This window comes from Schistocerca gregaria, chromosome 4 (assembly GCF_023897955.1).
Source record: "Schistocerca gregaria isolate iqSchGreg1 chromosome 4, iqSchGreg1.2, whole genome shotgun sequence".
NCBI lineage: Eukaryota > Metazoa > Arthropoda > Insecta > Orthoptera > Acrididae > Schistocerca > Schistocerca gregaria.
The window spans coordinates 284,530,275-284,553,695 of NC_064923.1; the positions used below are offsets into that span (position 1 = coordinate 284,530,275).

Consider the following 23,421-nt stretch of genomic DNA (forward strand, 5'->3'; position numbering starts at 1 on the left):
AGTTGATAAAATTTTCCATGATAGATCACGATAGCTATGTTACAGTACCCTTCTACTAGATGACCTACTCTTATACCCTCCACATATTATTAGCACATACTGTATTTCTGTAGTGGATCCCCTTCCCCTTTTTTCTCCAGTTTTGATGTAGGCTAGTACTCCCTATATTCACACCCGCTGCAGTTAGGTGTTCTGCTTCAGCGCATTTGCTTTTTGTCATAGTCAGTGCGTGAGAATCACTGGTGTCGGTTTGTGTCTACTAATCCTGATATACGAACAAGCAGATAGCACGAGTTTCTTTCTAATTTTCCTCTTGCGTGTTGTGTGCAACATAGATTCGGCCTGTTGTAATGCCGCTGTCGTCTTCGGCTAGTAAGTCTATGGTCTACAGGCCTTATTCAGGTATCTTGAAGTGTTACATATCAGCTCCGTATAGTCTACTTTATTAGATTATTCTTGGAATAGTTAGTCCGCTATTCCCGTAAGTTTGTGATGAGATTCCGCTTTATGGCCGTTTTACACGGTTAATGTCTTAAGTACTTAATATGTCAAACCAATATTGATATGCCCTTCGTTCTTGATATATTTTGATGAGCCTTATGACGTTAGGTGCCTTGTTAGCACTTTATACGTCACGTAACGTAATATTTAACCAACACCCCAATGCCCGCGTCTCCGTTTCATTTCTTGTTGCTTTCTCTGATGAGAATCCATCTCATTTTGTGACCTGTATATTCGGTATACTCATATATTTTTTCATTAGTGCATATTAATGTGGATTTTCAAATTGTAGAGATCATACATTATTATGTTCCAATAGTCTTGACGCTTTAGTAATTTTGGTCATGCCTACATGATCAACCTATATATCATTACAGAAAACAGTGACAAGTTTGATGAATTATTCGTTTTCCAGTTATTGTTCCTCTTTTGTCAATATTGTCTTCGTACAAGCATCTACATGCTTATGATTGGTTTTGTCCTCAATATATGCTTAGGCGTTTTGTTGTTTCATTTTAGCTTCTATACTGTATATGGACATGCATTTTAATTTTTAGTGCTGGTTGCGACATAGAACAGTTGTACTTGTGTATGTAGCTCATATCACTATATTCTGTTTGTTAATATATTTCTTGTACGATAATGGACAATACTAGTGGATATTTGTTTGCTTGATATTAACGACATATTTTTAATTATGCCATTCATTGTGATATAAAGCGGTTTCCATTGTTTTAGCTTTGCATGTACATAGGTCTACACAACTGGTCCTGTAATGGGTCTTAATCGTATACAGATACTTAAATCTGCTTTCGCGTTACATTGCTTGTACTATGGTTGAGTTTTACTATATCTCACAGTGTGCTTGGCAGTACTGATATAGAGTAAACATGATGATTACACTCCAATCTGAACTTTTAAAGAGAGCAATATATAATGGAAAACTGAAGATATTTTTATTTGAAACTGTCATTAAAGTTCAGAAACGCAATACAAATTTACGTGGAAGAAACTGCTGCTACTGATTACATACTAAGTGGAACAAACCCGTTTCTGGGACAAATAATTTATTCAAACCCATGTATGAGATCAATTCCCCTCCAACCCCTGGATATAGAGGGAAATTTTGACGGGAAAAGGCCAGTTGGTCTACCTCCACTAACCTAACTTTCCCCCCCCCCCCCTATTCTATGGGGTTACCCCTGGAAGTGGGGGGAAACGGTCAGTCTCCGTCCAGCTGCATGAGATGGAGGTTGGTTTAGTCCACTTTATGTATTTTTGGTGAGAATCGGTAAATCTGAACTGAAGAAGAAGGCAGGCTATTTTATTTATTTATTCATAGCAGAGTTACCTCCTGTAACCTAACTCGGAGATGTGTGTGATCGCCTCGATGCGCAGGGTCTGACTGAGCTAGTCTGCACAACATCCACCATAGGGCGTTGTTGGCCTTTCCCACCACGAATCCCACCGCAGTAATGATATGACCCACACTCGACTCTCACTCTACCCTGGAAATGGCGGGAAACGGTCAGTCTCTGTCCAACTGCAAGAGAGAATGGTTAGGTTTGTGTACTTTATTTCTTTCTTTTGGGAAATCGAAGGAAAGATGGCGCCTAATGACTCATTGATATTCATAGTGCAACACAGCAAGTGTCTAAAATCGCAATACGGCTCACGCTGTAGAGGGTCGAAAGATTAGAGCGATTGTCAGTTAATGTAGGAGTTCTGCATAATGAAGTTATTTTAAACGTGAAGGAGTATTGGGAACCAGAAGTTGTGTATGTGTTGCAAAGCTCAGTGCTAGGGTACTGTGACGCAAATGGGTCGACAGAGCGCCGAGTTAAGCAACATGAAGGACAACATTGGTCACCGACCAGCGGAGAACGTGACGAGAAACAGCTCGCTACACACCCAGGGTGTCAACATCGACGGCAGTAGTTGGGATAGTTACGCCAGCCGAGCAACAGCAGAATACTCCACCCATCTACTGGGGAGAAAAACCACTGACATCAGTGGCAGAAAGCAGTATTTAAGGCCGGCAGCCAGCTCGTCATCATCGACCGTGGTGAGGCACTGGAGTGACACAGAGCCTGTGTCACTGGCGCCGCCACCAGTTCGCTGCATGCACTGCCATCACAGTCGTTGTAATAGTCTCTGCTGTGATGCAGGTCGACGCCTAGGAAGCGCCAGAGTGCCACTGCAGTCCTCACCATCACTATCCTCGGACTCCAAGAGCAGCCAACCATCTGGCATGGGAGTCATCGACTGGGGTGTATTGTGGTATCAGCGCCGTCGCCATTGTCCTGGGACGCTGCCCCCACAACTGACCTGTCCCCTGCCGCCACCGGCACTCCCGCACCCGTGATCACAGTAGAGGCCTGCAGTTCGTGGTTCCAGCCATCACGTTACGACGCAGCTGATGCTTGGGCGTCGGATTCCAGTGCAGCTAAAGTTGCAGCAGTGGATACACATGTGAGCATCCACCGGCCACCCCAGTCGCCGCCGATAATGTTAAGAGCGGAAACATACCTTGCCCAGAAGCCACCAACCACCATCAAACAATGTATTGCAGTTGATCAATAAATGTTATTCCAACATCAGGAGCCATACGTGGCCACACATGTCTCCTAACACCTTGACATGAGCAGTAACACCGCTATATCTCTCCAAATCGTTGGAAGAATGGAACATCTCACCAGGTTCCCAGGTTATCACTATTCTCGCAGACTCTCACCCGGAGTCGCACAGAAAAGCGGTTCACCAATGACAGCAAGGCGATACCACGCATCAGCGTTCCATGCTTGTCGGTCACGGCACTACTCCAGAGGTAGTTTCGTCAACGGGAGCCTATGCTTGCAACGGCAATTCCATAGTCCGGCTGCTGTTAGCCTCCGACTAATGGTACGGGATGACACAAGATGCTTCAGGCAGTCGGTTACTTGTTCTCTATACTAGTTTTTGTTAAGAGATAGTCCTAAATATTACTTTACTGTGTTTGTCAGAGAGGTGGGTTGCTTGTAGATGCAGAGGTGCAAATCTGGGTGAGGGAATCGCCGAGTGGTGCTACCAAGGAGGTGTCGATATTCTCTTCCTAGCAGACCTCGTAAAAAGTCAGAAATACAGGCGGAGAGTAAATACTTTAAAAATTGCACTAGTAAAATATTTTTTACTCTGTTATCTCTTCTTAGATTATATAATTTTAGCAACTCGTTTCTTCACCAAATTATTAAGTGTACAACTACTTTACATGAAGAATTAAAGCAAAACATATATCACAAATTCAGCAAAATTTAAGAGCAGAGAATAGAATCGAATTGCATGCTGAATTTAGCTACAATCAAAGAAGCTGAACCTGCTTAAAAATAGAATTTTACTGCAGATGTAGTCGGCATCACGGTGCTTAGGCCTCCTCGAAGATAACTTAGTCCTCTCCAGTCTCAACACATCTGGAAAATGAGAATTTTTAGTCATGGAAAAATAATGACACAGAAGAGATGTGAAAGTATCTAGATGTGAAAGGATTTTGGTGTTATGTGTTTTGCAAATTTCACTAGATCTTTTTTGTAATGATTATAATAAATTGTACTGGACAATCATTGTTACTGTCTATTTAATTCCTAATAGTGGTTAACACACTACAAATAGTTGGAATGAAAATATTAGCTTTAAAAGTAGCTTCGTGTATAATCCACCTGAAATACTACATCGTGTTGCTACTTGCAATAACCCATATGAATACCAACGAAGTCTTACAGATAATATTACAGCATGAAAATTCAGACAGGAAACACTTAAATACATCGTGGCAGCCAAGTACAGTTTGCACTTCACATCACTGTGGAGAAGGATATGTGAGCTACAGGAAATAAAAGAGATTGTAAACTTAGGAGAGCCTTCAATTGCTCTCCAAAAGAAACCGATTACACGCGAAGTGTATGTAATTCCCAGAATATGGAATCAGTGCTCGTTTACACTAACGACAATTTGTTCACATCGTAAGAAACGAATTACCTTCAAGGTACCCCGTTGGAATGTTGGACCAACAAGGACTAAGAATTTCTGCACAAGCTCTGGAATTCGATGAAGATCATTTCACAGATGTATAGGTTTTTTTATTGGTAACGACACGTAGCGCTCTGTATGAAAATCACTGACTGTGCTGTGTGCAGTCTGTGGCTGGTTTGCATTGTTGTTGGGTATTGTAGTGTTGGGCAGTTGGCTGTTAACAGAGCGTAGCGTTGTGCAGTTGGAGGTGAGCCGCCAGCGGTGGTGGATGTGGGGAGAGAGATAGCGGAGTTTTGAGAGCGGATGATCTGGATGTATGTCCATCAGACACGGTAAATTTGTAAGACTGGATGTCTTGAACTGATAAATATTATGACTTTTGAACACAATTAAGGTAAATACATTGTTTGTTCTTGATTAAAATCTTTCATTTGCTAACTATGCCTATCAGTATTTACTGCCTTCAGTAGTGAGAATCTTTTATTTAGCTAGCAGTATTGGCGCTCACTGTATTGCAGTAGTATGAGTAACGAGGATTTTTGTGGGGTAAGTGATTCATGAAAGGCATAGGTTATTGTTAGTCAGGGCCATTCTTTTGTAGGGATTATTAAAGGTCAGATTGCGTTGTGCTAAAAATATTGTGTGCCAGTTTAAGCACAGTCATTGACAATTTTTGTAAGGGGACGTTACATAGCGTGATTGTGGAATTTCCGTCGACAGATTTAAGGAGATATCTACCAAAATAATTCAGATATGAAGAAGATACGTAGTGTTTGTAAACTATAAAGGGATTCTCCTTTTTTGTGGTCAGACGTGGAAGACCACAACCTATCGACGAGTACGTCTGCCCTCAAGTTGCCATGTTGTCCAACACTGGACCACTGTCGCTTCCAAATACACTACAAGTCTGGAGCTTGCACTATTGGACAGGCCGGCCAATTGAAGCCCACTTCAAACTCTACCAACCGCTGATCTCTGTTCGACGAGTACAATCCATCTCCTTCTCCACAGTTATCACTGAATATCCGACGCTGTTCACACCCATTGCACTGAGGTGACAGAAGTAATGGGATAGCGATAAGCACAAATTTAGATGGCGTCAGTAATGCGTACTCAAGGCATAGAAGGGCAGTGCATTGGCGGAACTATCGTTTGTACTCAGGTGACACATGAGAAAAGGTTTCCGACGTGATTATCGCCACACGACTGCAATTAACAATGAGGAATAATAGTTGGAGCTAGACGCATGGAACATTCTCTTTCGGAAATCGTTTGGGAATTCAGTACCCCGAGATCCACAGTGTCAACTGTGTTCCGAGTACACCAAATGTCAGGCATTACCTCTCACCACAATGAACGCGACAGACAAATCCTGTGCCGGCCGCTGTGGCCGAGCGGTTGTAGGCGCGCCAATCTGGAACCGCGCGACCGCTACGGTCGCAGGTTCGAATCCTGCCTCGGGCATGGATGACTGTGATGTCCATAGGTTAGATAGGTTTAAATTGTTCTAAGTTCTAGGGGACTGATGAGCTAAATATTAAGTCCCATAGTGCCCACAGCCGTTTGAACCATCAGACAAACCCAGTGTCCGTCGACCTACGCTTACCGACGAAAGCAGCGGTGTTTGCCAAGAATTGTCACTGCTAACAGACAAGTAAAACAACTTGAAACAACAGCAGAACTCAATGTTGGACGTACAAAGAAAGCATCCGTTACGACAGTGCGGCAAAATTTGGCGTCAGTGGGCTGTTCCAGCAGACAGCCGACGTGAGTACCTTTGTTAAGAGCACGACATCGCCTGCAGCGCATCTTCTGGTGTCGTGACCCTATAGGTTGGACCCCAGACGACTGAATAGCCGTGGCGTGGTCAGACGAGTCCCGAATTGGTAAAAGCTGATTGTAGGGTTCGTGCGTGCTGCAGATCCCACGCAGCCATGGAACCAAATTGACAACAGGTCAACAGTGTGGGCTGTGTTTACATGGAATGGACTGAGTCCTCTTGTCCAACTGAACGTCCATTAACTAGAACTGGTTATGTTCGGCTATTTGCACACCATTCATGTATTTCACGTTCTCAAACAACGACGCAATTTTTATGGATGACAATGCGCCGTGTCACTGGGCAGCAACTGTCCGTGACTGCTTTGAAGAACATTCTGGACGATACGAGAGAATAACTTGTCCACCCAGACAGCCCGACATAAATCTCATCCAACGTTTATGGGACATAATCCAGAGGTTAGTCAATGCACGACTTCCTGCAGCAGAAATGCAAAGCCCCACTTGTCCGCAGGACAGGACAGGTAACTTAAATTGTGGATAGGGGCCAAAGTAAGGGGCTGTCAGTTACACTGACATACAATTTTAATATTTGATCAAACATTACAAGAGCTCCCCAAAAAATTTTTTTAGACACACAGATTTAATCTTTGGGACTCAATTACCACTTCGAAGCCACCTTAATTTAAAAACGGCTGAAGGCCAATAATTTAAAACGTAAGCATAATCAGAAATTTAAAAGACAAGCTTTATCTTAAAACAGTTCTTTAGTAAGGATGAAGTAAACAAGTTAAATTCAAATCGGCTGAAGGCCTGACACTTAAAACTCCATAACATTATTTTTTTAATATCAAAGGCCTTATTTGAAACAGTTCTTTAATTTAGGCTGAAGGCCTCAAGATGCAGACAACTCACACTCAAAAATTGACTGATGGGCCAAGACTTAAAATTCAGCAACATTACAATTTTTACAGTGCCAAAGGCCTTATGTGACACAGTTCTCTGAACTAAGCTGAAGGTCTTAAGAGCAAAACAACTAATTAAAAAAGTAGGCTAGAAGCCATACAAGTACAAACAAAAACAAATAAAAAATAGGGCAGTACAGCCAATGGTGCTCAGATTTTCGAGGGTCGGCCTGAAATTCAAACACTAATGCTCACTTAGGTGAGACAGGCAGTCGAGTCAACCATTCACGATACAACGACAACCCATCCGACCGACAGTCAATGGACCCACCGAAAAGATAACTTCCACTTCACCCAACCGGGGCAAAACAGGGAGTTCAACAGATCAACGTAGAAGATATTGGCGCCCACAAGCAAACATACATGGAGCTGTCAAACTACACGTCGTGCTGGACAGCAACCGCACGATGAGGTAACTACACAGCCTGAATTTACGTCTACGGCCAGGGCAGGTAACCGGAACGTTAAAGGCCATAAGGCAGAAGATTCCGCTGGTGCACTTCAATTCAAATAACCAAACACAATGAAACTCCACTTGAAAATCACGTTATTGAGGGAATATCCAAACAGCTGACAACGTACTCCAAAAGACACACAGCCAACCCATAAACGATGGCCGGCCAAATACACGTCGTCCGGCAAGACGATCGACCGACGACCAACCAAAGTCATCCCCACTCAAATCACGTGTGTCGGCAACGGTTGGGCGAGTCATGGCGGTCTGGACCTCACTGCTGCCGTGCCCCGACTGAACTTGTGTTGTTGTTGTTGTTGTGATCTTCAGTCCTGAGACTGGTTTGATGCAACTTTCCATGCTACTCTATCCTGTGCAAGCTTCTTCATCTCCCAGTAACTACTGCAAGGTACATCCTTCTGAATATGCTTAGTGTATTCATCTCTTGATCTCCCTCCACGATTTTTACCGTCCACGCTGCCCTCCAATACTAAATTGGTGATCCTTTGATGCCTCAGAATATGTCCTACCAACAGATCCATTCTTCTAGTCCAGCTGTGCCACAAACTCCTCTTCTCCCCAATTCTATTCAATACCATGTCTTTAGTTATGTGATCTACCCATCTAATCTTCGACATTCTTCCGTAGCCCCACATTTCGAAAGCTTCTATTCTCTTCTTGTCCAAACTATTTATCGTCCATATTTCACTTCCATACAGGGCTACATTCCTTACAAATACTTTCAGAAACGACTTCCTGACACTTAAATCTATATTCAATGTTAACAAATTTCTCTGCTTCAGAAACGCTTTCCTTGCCATTGAGTCTCCATTTTAAATCCTCTCTACTTCGACCATCATCACTTATTTTGCTCTCCAAATAGCAAAACTCCTTTACTACTTTAAGTGTCTCATTTCCTAATCTAAGACCCTCAGCATCACCCGATTTAATTCCACTTCATTCCATTAGCCTTGTTTTGCTTTTGTTGATCATCTTAATCCTCCCTTCAAGAAACTGTCCATTTCGTTCAAGTGCTCTTCTAAGTCCTTTGCTGCCACTAACAGAATTACAATGTTATCGGCGAACCTCAAAGTTTTTATTTCTTCTCCATGGATTTTAATTCTTATTCCGAATTTTTCTTTTGTTTCCTTTATTGCTTACTCAATATACAGATTGAATAACATCGGTGATAGGCTACAAACCTGTCTCACTCCTTTTCCAACCAGTGCTTCCCTTTCATGTTCCTTACTCTTATAACTGCCATCGGGTTTCTGTACAAATTTTAATCAGCCTTTCGTTCCCTGTATTTTACCCCTGCCACCTTCAGAATTTGAAACAGAGTATTCCAGTCAACATTGTCAAAAGCTTTCTCTAAGTCTACAAATGCTAGAAACGTAGGTTTGCCTTTCCTTAATCTATCTTCTAAGATAAATCGTAGGGTCAGTATTGCCTCACGTGTTCCAATATTTCTGGGGAATCCAAACTGATTTTCCACGAGAGTCGGTTTCTACCAGTTTTTCCATTCGTGTGTACAGAATTCGCGTTAGTATTTTGCAGCCGTCGTTGTTTGGTGATTTTCACATCTGTCAACACCTGCTTTCTTTGGGATAGGAATTATTATGTTCTTCTTGAAGTCTGAGGGTATTAGGCTGTGTCATACATCTTGCTCACCAGATGGTAGTGTTCTGTCAGCACTGGCTCTCCCAAGGCTGTCAGTAGTTCTAATGGAATGTTGTCTACTTCTGGGACCTTGTTTCGACTCAGGTCTTCCAGTACTCTGTCAAACTCTTCACGCAGTATCATAACTACCATTTCGTCTTCATCTACATCCTCTTCCATTTCCATAATATTTTCCTCAAGTACATAACCCTTGGATAGAACCCCTATACACTCCATGCACATTTCTGCTTTCCCTTCTTTGCTTAGAACTGGGTTTCCATCTGAGCTCTTGATATTCATACAAGTGCTTCTCTTTTCTCCAAAGGTCTCTTTAATTTTCCTGTAGGCAGTATCTATCTTACCTCTAGTGAGATAAGCCTCTATATCCTTACATTAGTCCTCTAAGCATCCCTGTTTAGCCATTTTGCGCTTCCTGTCGAATTCGTTTTTGAGACGTTTATATTCCTTTTTGGGTGCTTCATTTACCGATTTTTTGTATTTTCCCCTATCATCAATTAAGTTCAATATTTCTTCTGTTACCCAAGGATTTCTACTAGCCCTCGTCTTTTTACCTACTTCATCCTCTGCTGCCTTCACTACTTCTTCCCTCAGAGCTAACCATTCTTCTTCTACTGTATTTCTTTCCCCCATTGCTGTCAATTGTTCCCTTATGCTCTCCCTGAAACTCTGTACAACATCTGGTTTAGTCAGTTTATCCAGGTCCCATATTTTTTAAATTCTCACCTTTTTGCGGTTTCTTCAGTTGTAATCTACAGTTCATTGCCAATAAATTGTGGTAGGAGTCCACATCTGCCCCTGGAAATGTCTTACAATTTCAAATCTGGTTCCTAAATCTCTGTTTTACCATTACATATCTATCTGATACCTTTTAGTATCTCCAGGGTTCTTCCATGTATACAACCTTCTTTCATGATTCTTAAACCAAGTGTTACCTATGATTAAGCTATGCTCTGTGCAAAATTCTCCCAGGTGGCTTCCTCTTTCATTTCTTATCCCCAATCAATGTTCACCTACAACGTTTCCTTCTCTCCCTTTTCCTACTATCGAATTACAGCCAACCATTACTATTAAATCCTCGTCTCCCTTCACTATCTGAATAATTACTTTTATCTCATCATACATTTCATCAATTTCTTCGTCATCTGCAGAGCTAGTTGGCATATAAACGTGTACTACTATAGTAAGCGTGGACGTCAGGTCTACCGTGGCCACAATAATGCGTTCACTATGCTGTTTGTAGTATCTTACCCGCACTCTTATTTTTTATTCATTATTAAACCTACTCCTGCATTACCCCTATTTGATTTTGTATTTATAGCAGTGCATTCACCTGACAAAAAGTCTTGTTCCTCCTGTCACCGAATTTCACTAATTCCCACTATATCTAACTGTAGCCTATCCATTTCCCTTTTTAAATTTTCTAACCTACCTGCCCGATTAAGGGATCTGACATTCCATGCTCCGATCCGTAGAACGCCAGTTTTCTTTCTCCTGATAACGACGTCCTCTTGAGTAGTCCTCGCCCGGAGACCCGAATGGGAGACTATTTTACCTCAAGAATATTTTACCCAAGAGGACGCAGTCATCATTTAACCATATAGTAAAGCTGCATGTCCTCGGGAAAAATTACGGCTGTAGATTCCCCTTGCTTTCAGCCATTCGCAGTACGAGCACAGCAAGGCCGTTTTGGTTTGTGTTACAAGGCCAGATCAGTCGATCATCCAGACTGTTGCCCCTGCAACTACTGAAAAGGCTCCTGCCCCTCTTCAGGAACCACACGTTTGTCTGTGGTTGCACCTACGGTACGGCTATCTGTATCGCTGAGGCACGCAAGCCTCCCCACCAGCGGTAAGGTCCTTGATTCATGTGGAGGGGGCTCAACGCCTCAAAAAAAAAAAAAAAAAAAAAAAAAAAAAAAAAAAAAAAAAAAAAAAAAAAAAACAATTGTTTTTGTTTGTAACTGAGACGTAGAATAACAATTTTCATAGATATATCTATAAAAATTCTTTAGTTGTTTTTTAATAACGATTTATTAAAAAACAAAAAAGGAAAACACCACTGTTTCACATTGCACCCCCCATATGGATTAAATTTCTAAAAATGCCGAAACATGTACTTCTGTATTTCTGCCCGAGAAACCAAATACCAATTTCCGTAAATCTAGCTTCAAAATTGTATTAATAGTGACATATTTTCAAAAAACTTCATCCTGCATTTCATCCCCTTAGGGGGGAATTCGAAAAAGCCCTTTTTAAACGATGCCTACAGTATATCAACATCATCTCCAAATTTCAGGTTTCTGTCCTAAATGATTTCACCTCGCGTGGTAGCCGCGTTGTCTGAGGCGCCTTTCCACGCTTCTCGCGGCTCCCTCCCATCGGAGGTTCGAGTCTTCCCTCGCGGATGTGTGTGTGTTAATTTAAGTTAGATTAAGTAGTGTGTAAGCCTTGGGACCGATGACCTCAGCAGTTTGGTCCCACAGGTACTTACCACCACCACCTCCTAAGTGATTTTGGCTGGGATATTAATGAATAAGTCAGGACATTGCCTAATATGTACGCTCATCAGGCTAAACGTTATGACCACCTAACAGCCAGTATGTCCACCTTTGGCACGGATAACAGCGGCGATGCGTTGTGGTACGGAAGCAATGAGGCCTTGGTAGGTCGCTAGTCGAAGTTGGCACCACATGTGCACACACTAGCCATTTAATCCCCGTGAATTACGGGGCGGGGGCGATCAGTTTTGATGCCACGTCCAATCACATCCCAGGTGTGATCGATCTGGTTCAGATCTGGCGAGCTGGGAGCCACCACATCAGCTAATATTCACCACTGTGTTCCTCGAAACACTCCGTCACACTTCTGGCCTTGTGACATAGTGTACTCTCATGTTGAAAAATGTCACTGCCGTCAGGAAATATGATTGTCCTGAAGGGGTGTACGTGGTCTGCAACCAGTGGACTATTCTCCTGGGCCTGCATGGTGCCTTGCACGAGCTGCACTGTCCCCATGGATGCCCACAGCCAGCTTGTTTCAGGGCACAGTGTAGAAGTCAAGGAGCTGTTCCCCTGGATTCGGGCACACATGTCGGTGTGATGAAGAGCATATCGGGATTCATCATACCATGCAACGCTCTGCCACAGCGCCAACGTCCAGTGCCGATGGTCTCGTGCCCATTTCAGTAGTAATTGCGGATATCGTGGCACATCCAAGGGTCCCACTTCTAAGAGTGTTAGGTGTACCGTGTGTTCAGTCACACTTGTACTCAGACCAGCATTAAAGTCTGATGTTAGTTCCACCACAGTTCATCGTCTGTCCTGTTTACCCAATCTACCCAGCCCACGACGTCCGACATCTATAATGAGGGGTGACCCCCCCCCCTCCCCCAATCCCGTGACCGAGCGAGGTGGCGCAGTAGTTCGACACTGGACTCGCATTCGGGAGGACGACGGTTCAGTCCCGCGTCCGGCCATCCTGATTTAGGTTTTACGTGATTTCCCTAAATCGCTCCTGGCAAATGCCGGGATGGTTCCTTTCAAAGGGCACGGCCGACTTCCTTCCCTAATCCGATGAGACCGATGACCTCGCTGTCTGGTCTCCTTCCTCAAAACAACCAACCAACCCAATTCCATGACGTCAGGACGTGGTTTCACATTGGTTTCGCCATGCGTTGAAAACACTCACCACAGGACTCCTTGAACACCCAAAAAGTTGTGCAGACTCCGAAAGGCTCGTTCCGAGCCTCTGGGAATCTGCCGTCGTCAGACTGAGATAGCTCGCGCGCCTTCCTCATTCCACACACGGTCACTGCTACTACATGCACCGCTCGTGTCTCTGACTAGCATCATCAGCTGGTCAGTGTGTTTAGGATTGATTTCGTTCAAACTAAATACACAAGAGAAAGGATAAAATTATATTCAAACACGGGAGTGCATAGGAACACAGTCAGATCGTACAGTTTTAAATTCACAACTTTTTATTACAATCTTTTACATCAAATAATGTCTGCAACCGAAAAACACTTTTAATTACAAAGGCTGTCACAAATGGGTGACAACACGCCTCCAAGCCCCACATTATGCCAACACTGACTGCCTGCCGTATCATGAACATTCTGATTACAGTCTGGTGCGGAAAACAAGAAACGAACATACATGAACACAAACAAAATGATTACACAAGCCCACAACCCACTTCGAGCTCGGGGTTGTACAACACAATAGCTATTTCTATAATTAATAAAATATTTCCATAAATGGAAAACCCATCTATAAATAAAACATTCACAGCATCAGTTAATGGCGCTGCAAAATTACTCCGTAGTTACTTTAGTTCAAAAACGCAATACGCTTTACCAGTAGCCGTCCATTAACAAACTGATAGTGAACCGTTGCTGTGATAGGCTAATAGCACAATCATTTCAAAGTTTTACAGACTTGCACCTGCTCACCCACATTATGCCGAAGCAAAGCTCAGTTCTGTTCAACCACATAATTAAACTTTCCATCAGCGGACAACGCCTTCTCAATGTAACAGCTACTAAGGCGCTAAACATTCTAATTTTGCGAGCCACATAAATGTCGCCGTCTAATACGGGAACAAAGGCCAACTGAACCCGTGCCAACGAGGAACTTCCATCAGGCCAAGCGCCGTCTCTCCATATAACCCAGTACACGACGTCTTGATAACACTTGAAGACGCAGCTGTTGACTACAAGTTTTAAAGTATACTTCAGCATTACACTAGCTCATACCTACCACAAACTCAGCTTCGCCAAAGCACTTCAGTCCGCTCATTGGTAAACCCCACATTCCCTTGCGCAATTGTACGTCCATAACTATAGCCACTGATCTTTTTCTTCTTTTTTTATTAATATTTCATTTCCGACAACTTGAACAGCTGGCAGCGGACAAAAACCGCTCTTCAGCTAAAGCTTACAAAAACTGTATTTAAAGATGGATAAAATATACAAAAGATGACAATAACACACGATTTTGTAAACCTGTACATTGGTGGACGATATAGACAATGTTTACATAAAAATAAGTGACAATAAACGAGTATTTTGTAAAACACGCATCGATGGAAAACACTGATGAGTTTTACGACTAGTTTGACGCTTTTATTTTATAGTTAAAATACAGTCACTGATGAGTGTTAATGATGCCATGCTGTAATGACAAGCCGGCCGGAGTGGCCGAGCAAGTCTAGGTGCTTAAGTCTGGAACCGCGCGACCGCTACGGTCGCAGGTTCGAATCCTGCCTCGGGCATAAATGTGTGTGATGTCCTTAGGTTAGTTAGGTTTAAGTAGTTCTAAGTTCTAGGGGACTGATGACCTCAGCTCTTCAGTCCCATAGTGCTCAGAGCCATTTGAATTTTCTTGTATTGATAATGCTGTGTGACACATGGGAAAAATTGGCGATGAAGGTGGAATGATGAATATGACTATGGGATCCTGTAGAAGCCACTAGGAGGCAGCAAGGTGGAAGAAGGGGGAAGGAGAAAAGGGAAGGTGGTGTGAGGTGGATCCTTGTGATTAGGGTTGAAAAGAGGGATATATCTCGGGACGGAGTTCATAGTTGGGGAGCGGGAGTTGATTGAAATTTCAATGAAAGAGGATGAGTAAGGCTTGGAGGTGATGGAAATATGGATGTAATGGAGCAGCAGGGTACCTGGATTGGTTATTAGTGCGTGGAAAATTGGGTGCTGGTAAGTGGTTTTGCGATTAATGTATAGGATCCAAGGGTGCTCTAGAAAGACAAGAAGATGTGTGAGGTGAATGGGTTGGTAGGATGCCAGTTGGGGAACGTAGGCATATATAGAAGATGAGGTAGAGTGCATGTCTTTCCAGGATTTTAAGTGACTTATAGAATTTAGGTGAGGCATAAATCCAGGCACCGGTGGTGTAAGTTTGGATGGGGTGGACGAGAGATTTACAGGAGAGGATAATCGTATAAGAATGCTGACAACAGGTGCGGCCTGTCAGTACTTTTCGCAGTTTCAGTCGGTTTCAAGCTTTGTGTTGTGTATTCAGGAGATGTAGGTTCTTTACTCGTTTTCTGTTGAGAGATAGTTCTAAATATTACTTTACTGTGTTAGTCAGAGAGGTGAGTTGCTTTTAGATGGAGAAATGGAAATCTGGGCGAGGGAAACGCCGAGTGGTGCTACCAAGGATGTGGCGGTGTTCTCTTCCAAGCAGACCTCGTACAAAATCAGAAACACAGGCGGAGAGTAAATAGTTTTAAAATTGCACAACTAAAATACTTTTTACTCTGTTATCTCTTCCTAGATTATATAATTTTAGAAACTCATTTCTTCAACAAATTATTAAGTGAACAACTACTATACATGAATAATTAATGCAAAACATATATCACGAATTCAGAAAAATTTAAGAGCAGAGAACAGAATCGAATTGAATGCTGAATTTAACCAGAATCAAATAAGCCGAACTCGCTTAAAAATAGAATTTTACTGTAGATGTAGTTGGCACCGCGGTACTTAGGCGTCCTCGAAGATAACTTAGTCCTCTCCAGTCTCAACACATCTGGAAAATGAGAATTTTTAGTCAGGGAAAAATAATGACACAGAAGAGATGTGAAAGTATCTAGATGTGAAAGGATTTTGGCGTTATGTGTTTTGCAAATTTCACTAGATCTTTTTTGTAATGATTATAATAAATTGTACTGGACAATCATTGTTACTACCTATTTAATTCCTAATAGTGGTTAACACACTACAAATAGTTGGAATGAAAAGATGAGCTTTAAAAGTAGCTTCGTGTATAATCCACCTGAATTACTACATCATGTTGCTACTTGCAATAACGAATATGAATACCTACGAAGTCTTTCAGATAGCAATACGGCATGACAAATCCGAAAGGAAACTCTTAAACATATCGTGGCAGCCATGTGCAGTCTGCACTTCACATCACTGTGGAGAAGGGTGTATTAGCTACAGGCAATCTCATTTTAAGTATCCGTGGAGCAATTGCGCACGGAACATAGCTCATCCGTCAAAAATAAAGTAGCAGAACAATGAAATCTAGATGGTATATTGATGGAGACTGAATTTTTTTTCCATTCGAGGCGTCAAGAGCCAGTGCCCTAGGACCATGCGGAATAAAAATGGATTGTAAACTTAGGAAAGTCTTCATTTGCTCTTCAAAAGAAATCGATTTCACGCAAAGTGTATGTCATTCACAGAATCGGTGCTCGTTTTCACTAACTACAGTTGGTTCATATCGTAAGAAACCAATTACCTTCAAGGTACTCGGTTGGAATGTTCGACCAACAATGATTACGAATTTATGCACAAGCTCTGGAATTCGATGAAGATAATTTCACAGATTGCGTGATTGCAGAATTTGTGCTCAACCGTTGACAGATTAAAGGGGATGTCTACCAAAATAATTGTAAGGTAATGAAACAAACATCTTTTTTACGTTGTTTAGTGACTGGCATTTGTGCGAAATGATTCACGTTTCCAGAGTTACGATGATGAGAAAATGTTTAAGACGAATGCTAGAAGATCAAATAATCTAAAAACTAAAACTAGACTGCGAGGATTGAGTCATAGTTGGAGAGAGAGGAGAACTATTGACCAGCTTTAATGCTCACAGTTGTCCAGATCGCAAAAGAATATTAATTTAATGCCAATGGCAATTTTATGAAATGAAACCCGGGGTTATACAGTTACAGTAGTAAGTAACCTTATAGGTTATTTTATTTATGATGGCTTGACAACATCAGGGCGAATATATGAAATTCTTGAAATTTTTACAAGAAATCCTCGTTGGCGGTTGGCATTGGATATAGGACTCAAATTAGATAAGAAAAAATAAAGTGTCCATTCAAAAATAGTGTGGCTGATCGCAGTTTACGGCCTTCCGTTGTAAAGGTTGACTTGCAAAGGTGAGTCATTATCGTGGGAGGGCAAGGGAACAGTGAAAATTTACAGTTTAAATAACTAGTCTGTAGCTCGTCATGATGGTCAGCATCTCTTCCCCATACACAACTGGATCTGATGAAATCGCCATTAGAGTATGACAAAAGAAAACCCACCTTTTAAGACTGAGGTCGAAGGTGGTGTCCTCGGGGCATCCATACACTTCGGGGACGAGTTCGCCTCCGTGCATCTTGCACGCGTAGTACATGGCTGGATTCTCTTCGACGATGCCCATTTGGCCTGATTGACCACAAGCTTTGATGGGTCCTTCAGTACAGAAGCGATCCGATATTTTGAGGCTGATTAAATGAAAAGAGAAAAATTTTATATTAACACTTTCGATTTATTTTTGAAATTAGGCGGCCTTTTGCCTTGGACAGAATGAACAGATCTATAAATTCTTTTTAAAGGTGCAAGTTCATATACACTGAAGGAAAAATCTGTAACACAAAGAAGAAATAACAAAATAAAAATTATCGTAGAGTAATGAAATTTCGGCAATGTATTTCTCCAGGTACCATTCTGCAGTGATTAACATAGAAAGATTGCAGGTTACTGTAATAGAAGATAAGCCGCTGCAAATTTGGAATGCTGGTGTAATAATAACTGGAGAACCACCAAAATATTGAATACAGATATACTAACGGGCATGAATTATGTTGTACAGATGTCTGATAAAAGTTTGTAGGCTAGAGTTCCATGTCTGTTGCACTTGGTCAGTCAATACAAGGGCAGTTAATGTTGTTTGTGGATGACGTTGGAGTTATCTTCCGATGACAGAATATATGTGCTAGATTAGAGACCGATCTGGTGGTCGAGCATGTTGGGTTACAACTGCGGTAAATGAGACAGCGTTATCCTGTTGAAAAACACCACCTGGTATGTTGTTCATGAAAGGAAGCATAACATGTCTAACCACCATACTGACGTACAAATTAGCAGTGAGGTTGGATGGGATATCCACGAGAGTGCTCCTGCTGTCTGTCATACGAAATTGCTCCAGACACCATTGCTCCAGGTGTAGGTCCAGTTGTCAGGCACACAGACAACTTGCCTCCAGATAACCAACACGCGGCCGTCACTGGTATCGAGGCAGAACCAGCTTTCATCAGAAAACACAACAGACTTCCACCCTGACCTCCAGTGAACTTTCGATTAACATTACTGAAAACGTTAATTGCGGTGGTTTGGGGTCAATGGAATGCACGCTACAGGGCGTCCGGCTGGGAGCTGTCCTTGAAGCAACTGATTTACTTTTGTAAACAGTTTGTTGTGTCTCTGTGGTGCCGACTAATGCTCCAATTGCCGCCGCAGATGCAATATGATGATCCAGAGCCATACGCCGACCATGTCTTCTCTCTCTTTGGCCGTCCAGATCCCGGTCTTCTTACAACCGTACATTCTAGTGACCGCCGCCGCCAGCAATCATGTACGGTGGCCACATTTCTGTCAAGTCTTTCACCAATACCACTGATGGAACATCCGCTTCTCATAGCCTCATTACACGACCTGGTTCAAACTCAGCGAGTTTTTATTACTGGAGTCCTCGGCACATTAAAAGAATTCTTGACTAACATCACCTCACCACGTCCAATCTCAAAGGAAGCTAACGCTCACCGTCATTGCAGCGTGTATTTGAAGCAAACTTGATGTGCAAGTCCACAGTGGCGATAATGTCGCCACTCTCGTGCGACTGACGCGAAACTTGAATACATATATTTCAGACATAGAAAGATGCCTAACAACTTTTGCTTATGGCGCTAAACTCCTTCTTGGTGTTGCGAGTTTTTTCTCTGTCTCTGTATGCTAAAATGTAACAGCAGTACTGTTAACAGGAATGAGTGCTGTTGTTTAGATTATGGGTGCACAGCACCGTAGCGTTTGCCATCCTAATGTGGGTGTAGATGGCTGCGGCAAGTACATATTCGTAACTGATCAATATAATTTCTTAAATTAACGGATACATGAGAGGGTCACACTATTTTTTTATCTTATTTATGAAATGACTGGTCAGTTACGAGATTATAGTATGTATAAACCGTGACATTTTTGGAGCAACTATGGATTCGTGTATGTCCACTACAAAATGGTTCAAATGGCTCTGAGCACTATGGAACTTAACTTCTGTAGTCATCAGTCCCCTACAACTTAGAACTACTTAAACCTAACTAACCTAAGAACATCACACACATCCACGCCCGAGGCAGGATTCGAACCTCCGATCGTTACAGTCGCGCGGTGCCAGACTGTAGCGCCTAGAACCGCCCGGCCACTCCGGCCTGCATGTCCACTACACTTGCCTGAAATGTGAAGGTACATAGAACGTATCATATTTCCTGAGTCCGATTTTTGCCACATAACTTGATGTATGTTTGCGACATACCTTTAATCAGTTTCTTCCCATAATTAACACCATATTTATTTAAGACCTTATAGAAATCATAGGATGACGCAAGAGATATTGAATTTAAATGATGAAACGAGAAAATATAAAAATGTAGCAAATGAAGCAGGTGAAAGGGAATGAAAACGCTTAAAAATGAGAGTGGCGGGAAATACAAAATGGTGAAAGACCAAATATAAGGTTTAACAAGAATTTACCGTCTAGTAAGGTCATCCGAAGACCAGTATCAGTTGCAAAGCGATTTAGAAAAGAGTGCTGTATGGCGTGGCAGGTGGCAGTTGACGCTAAATAACGAAAAGTGTGAGGTGATCCACATGAGCTCCAAAAGAAATCCGTTGGAATTCGATTACTCGATAAATAGTACAATTCTCAAGGCTGTAAATTCAACTAAGTACCTGGGTGTTAAAATCACGAACTTCAGTTGGATAGATCACATAGATAATATTGTGGGGAAGGCGAGCCGAAGGTTGCGTTTCATTGGCAGGACACTTAGAGGATGCAACAAGTCCACTAAAGAGACAGCTTACACTACAGCGTTCAACCTCTGTTAGAATATTGCTGCGCGGTGTGGGATCTTTACCAGGTGGGATTGACGGAGGACATCGAAAGGGTGTAAAAAAAAAGGGAAGCTCGTTTTGTATTATCACTTAATAGGAGAGAGAGTGTGTCAGATATGGTACGCGAGTTGGGATGGAAGTCATTAAAGCAAAGACGTTCTTCGTCGTGGCGATTTATTTACGAAATTTCAGTCACCAACTTTATCTACCGAATGCGAAAATATTTTGTTAAGCCTCACCTACGTAGGTAGGAATTATCATCAAAATAAAATATCAGAGCTCGAACAGAAAGGTTTAGGTGTTCGTTTTTCCCTCACGCTGTTCGGGAGTGGAATGGTAGAGAGAGAGTATGATTGTGGTTCGATGGGCCCTCTGCCAAGCACTTAAATGTGAATTGCAGGGTAATCATGTAGATGTAGATGTTTCATTGCTAGAGTCAGAAGCAAGAAAGAACTTAGTATCGCAACGAGTATTCAAATGATTATAACATTAGAATCAACAAACACTCTTTTCCTGATAAGATCTACAACAAGTACCTTTTTTGTAGAGAGGTATTGTCAAATGAGAATGTATCACCCCATTCTGTATGGTCTAACGCCTACTCTCAATGAACAATAAACAAGTACAGTAATCACTCCGAACATCCAGGATCAGTAGGATTTCTCGAAGGTCTCTCAGCAACACAGACCTACATTACGCTTGCTGTAAAGTGCATGTAAAAAATTTAAAAATATTTCTGCTGATGAAGGCTTATCTGAAAAACAATTTTACTGACGGCAGAACGTGTCTAGTTTATTGTGTCCAAATCATTTACCAGTCTAAGCAAGAAAACATAAATACAAGGGAACTTTCCAGCAAAACGTTAATTTTCATAAATGATTATGAAATCAAACAACTGAAATTAATTAAAAGTATTTTCTTTTTGTCATTCAATAAAGAAGTTACAAAGGGCAGTACGCAAGACTACATTTTTCCTCTTGCGGACCACGTGGAGAGCGGTTCCACTAATCATTTAAGTTCTTGCAGTAACAATCAATAAGTACCAGGGCAGCTTGTCTTGGGTGACATCCACGGAACAAATAAAATACTGGTATTGATCCTTGAACATAGAACTACGCCTATCGCTTTGAACAGGTGATTTATATTTGATCACAAATACGGTACATCTACAAAGCTGAAAACTCTGCGAAAGAAATATTACGCTAATCCATGCTTGCAAACCAAAATCTAACCATGTACTTCTGTAGGTTTGCAATAGAAATTAAGCATCAGACGGCCATCGAAATGTACATGCTGCGTCTTTGTGGTCCATCTAGCCCCAATGCACCCGAGTGTGCTCTGCCGGCTCGTCTACTCTGGGACGCTACTCAAACTCTGCCATGATACCCAAACAATAATGTGTCTTTACATATCGTCAGCGATTAAGGTAAATGATTTGAAAGACGTTTTCTAATGAACGGCTTTCATACTTTACCTTGCAAAGCAAACTGTTCTGATATTCTTTTCACGAAACATAATCTCATTACACGTTAGGGGGCCTGTACGGTTATGTTCATGTTCAGAACCTACAGTTCCCAAAGAGAAAACAAATAACGCTTTGAAATGCGCGAAATATGGTGTCTACGTATCAATTTGGTATTTTTTTGTGATCGGTGAGCTGGGGTTGGAGGGAGCAGACTAATCAATTTGTTTTTGTTTTAAGTATACGATATTTTTCTTTTGCCGAAAGGGATGTTTCCAAATAATATTTGCGAATCTAAAATACTGTTTCCGATGCATAGTGTAATTTGACCGAAGTAGAACGTGAAGCTGTTCTAAATGATTACATGAGGAATACCAAGAAAAACGACAAAAGAAGCATACAGCGGACAGAAGATGCAATAAAGCAGTTTGAGAAGTGCAAAGTGGATGTTGCAAACATAGCTCCTTTAATATTCCCGAATGCAAACAATGATCTTGCATTACTTGAAGACGCAAAAAATTCTGCAGCCGGTGCAGTGCTACAACAGGCAGGAAAAAGCGTATGGAAAGCAACTGGTTTCTGTTCCAAGAAGTTCTCGCCGCCCCTGAAGAGATTTTCAACAGATGACAGGGAACTTCTCAGCACGTACATGGAAATAAAGTATTCTGAGTACCTCCTTGAAGGAGGTTAAACAACAAAACGATAAGGCAGCCTCTATGTAACTGCGTCATCTACAGTTCATATCAATTTACGACAGATATGAGACACATTTATCGAAAAGAAAATAGTGTGGCTGACAGCGTATTCATATTGGAAGAAGTGGTTCCAACTGATTATTAGAAGATAGCAGATTCTCAAGTGGTGAAGAGTTCGAGGAATTTCGCTCTATACCTCATACCTCACTGAAGTTTAAACCGCATGAAACTCCTAATGGAAGATTTTTATGGTGCGATGTATCAACAAGTTACAATTATCCTTACACTCCTCAGAAATTTACATACTCCGATTCTCAGCATTATCAGAATATGACACACGCTAGTATTAAGCCTTCTGAGAAATTAGTCGAACGCAGATCTATTTGGTCAAACATCAAATAAGACATTCAAACTGGGCAAACATCATGCATAGAACGCCAAAAGAACAAAGTGACTAGAGATATTGAATCCGCTATTGGCCAGTTTACAAGAACAGATGAACGATTTAAGGTGGTACACACAGATCTCATTGGTCCATTGCCTGTTTCAGGTGAACACATGAAGAGGTTAACATGCATCGATAGGTTCAATAACTAGACGGAAGTCATTACACTACGTGATGTTGGAGCAGAAACTGTGGCACGAGCGTTTTATAACCTCCTGGATCACTAGAATTGGAGCACCAAACCAAATAGTGACAGACCAACGAGCACTGTTCCAGTCAAATCTATTCTGTACATCTGTTAAGATCTGTCACCATAAATTAACTCAAACAACGGCATATCATCCACCATCAAATAGAGAGATTCTACTCAATACTGAAAGGAGCCATCAGGGCACATGGTAAAAATAAATGGATTGACATTATTCCTACAATACGCTGGAATTGGGTTGCTCTTCAAGCGAAGAAACTAACTTAACAGCTGCTGAGATGCTACACGGCGCATCAAAACAAGAGTTTATTAG

General features: G+C 41.9%; 1 protein-coding gene across 2 annotated transcripts in view; it reads right to left on the bottom strand.

Moving 5' to 3' along the window:
- Nucleotides 1–3,437: 3,437 nt before the first annotated feature.
- LOC126267209 (uncharacterized) overlaps nucleotides 3,438–23,421 on the bottom strand; it is a 42,836-nt gene continuing 22,852 nt past the window's right edge. Inside the window, exons 4-5 of one of the 2 annotated variants that reach the window (XM_049972180.1) lie at nucleotides 17,454–17,636; nucleotides 3,438–3,947 (exon numbers count right to left, since the gene is read on the bottom strand). In XM_049972180.1, the coding sequence (XP_049828137.1) occupies nucleotides 3,923–3,947; nucleotides 17,454–17,636 (208 nt within the window). In that variant the 3' untranslated portion in view covers nucleotides 3,438–3,922. Of the gene's footprint in view, nucleotides 3,948–15,634; nucleotides 15,935–17,453; nucleotides 17,637–23,421 lie in introns of those variants that run through there. The other variant, XM_049972181.1, reaches the window with a different exon arrangement.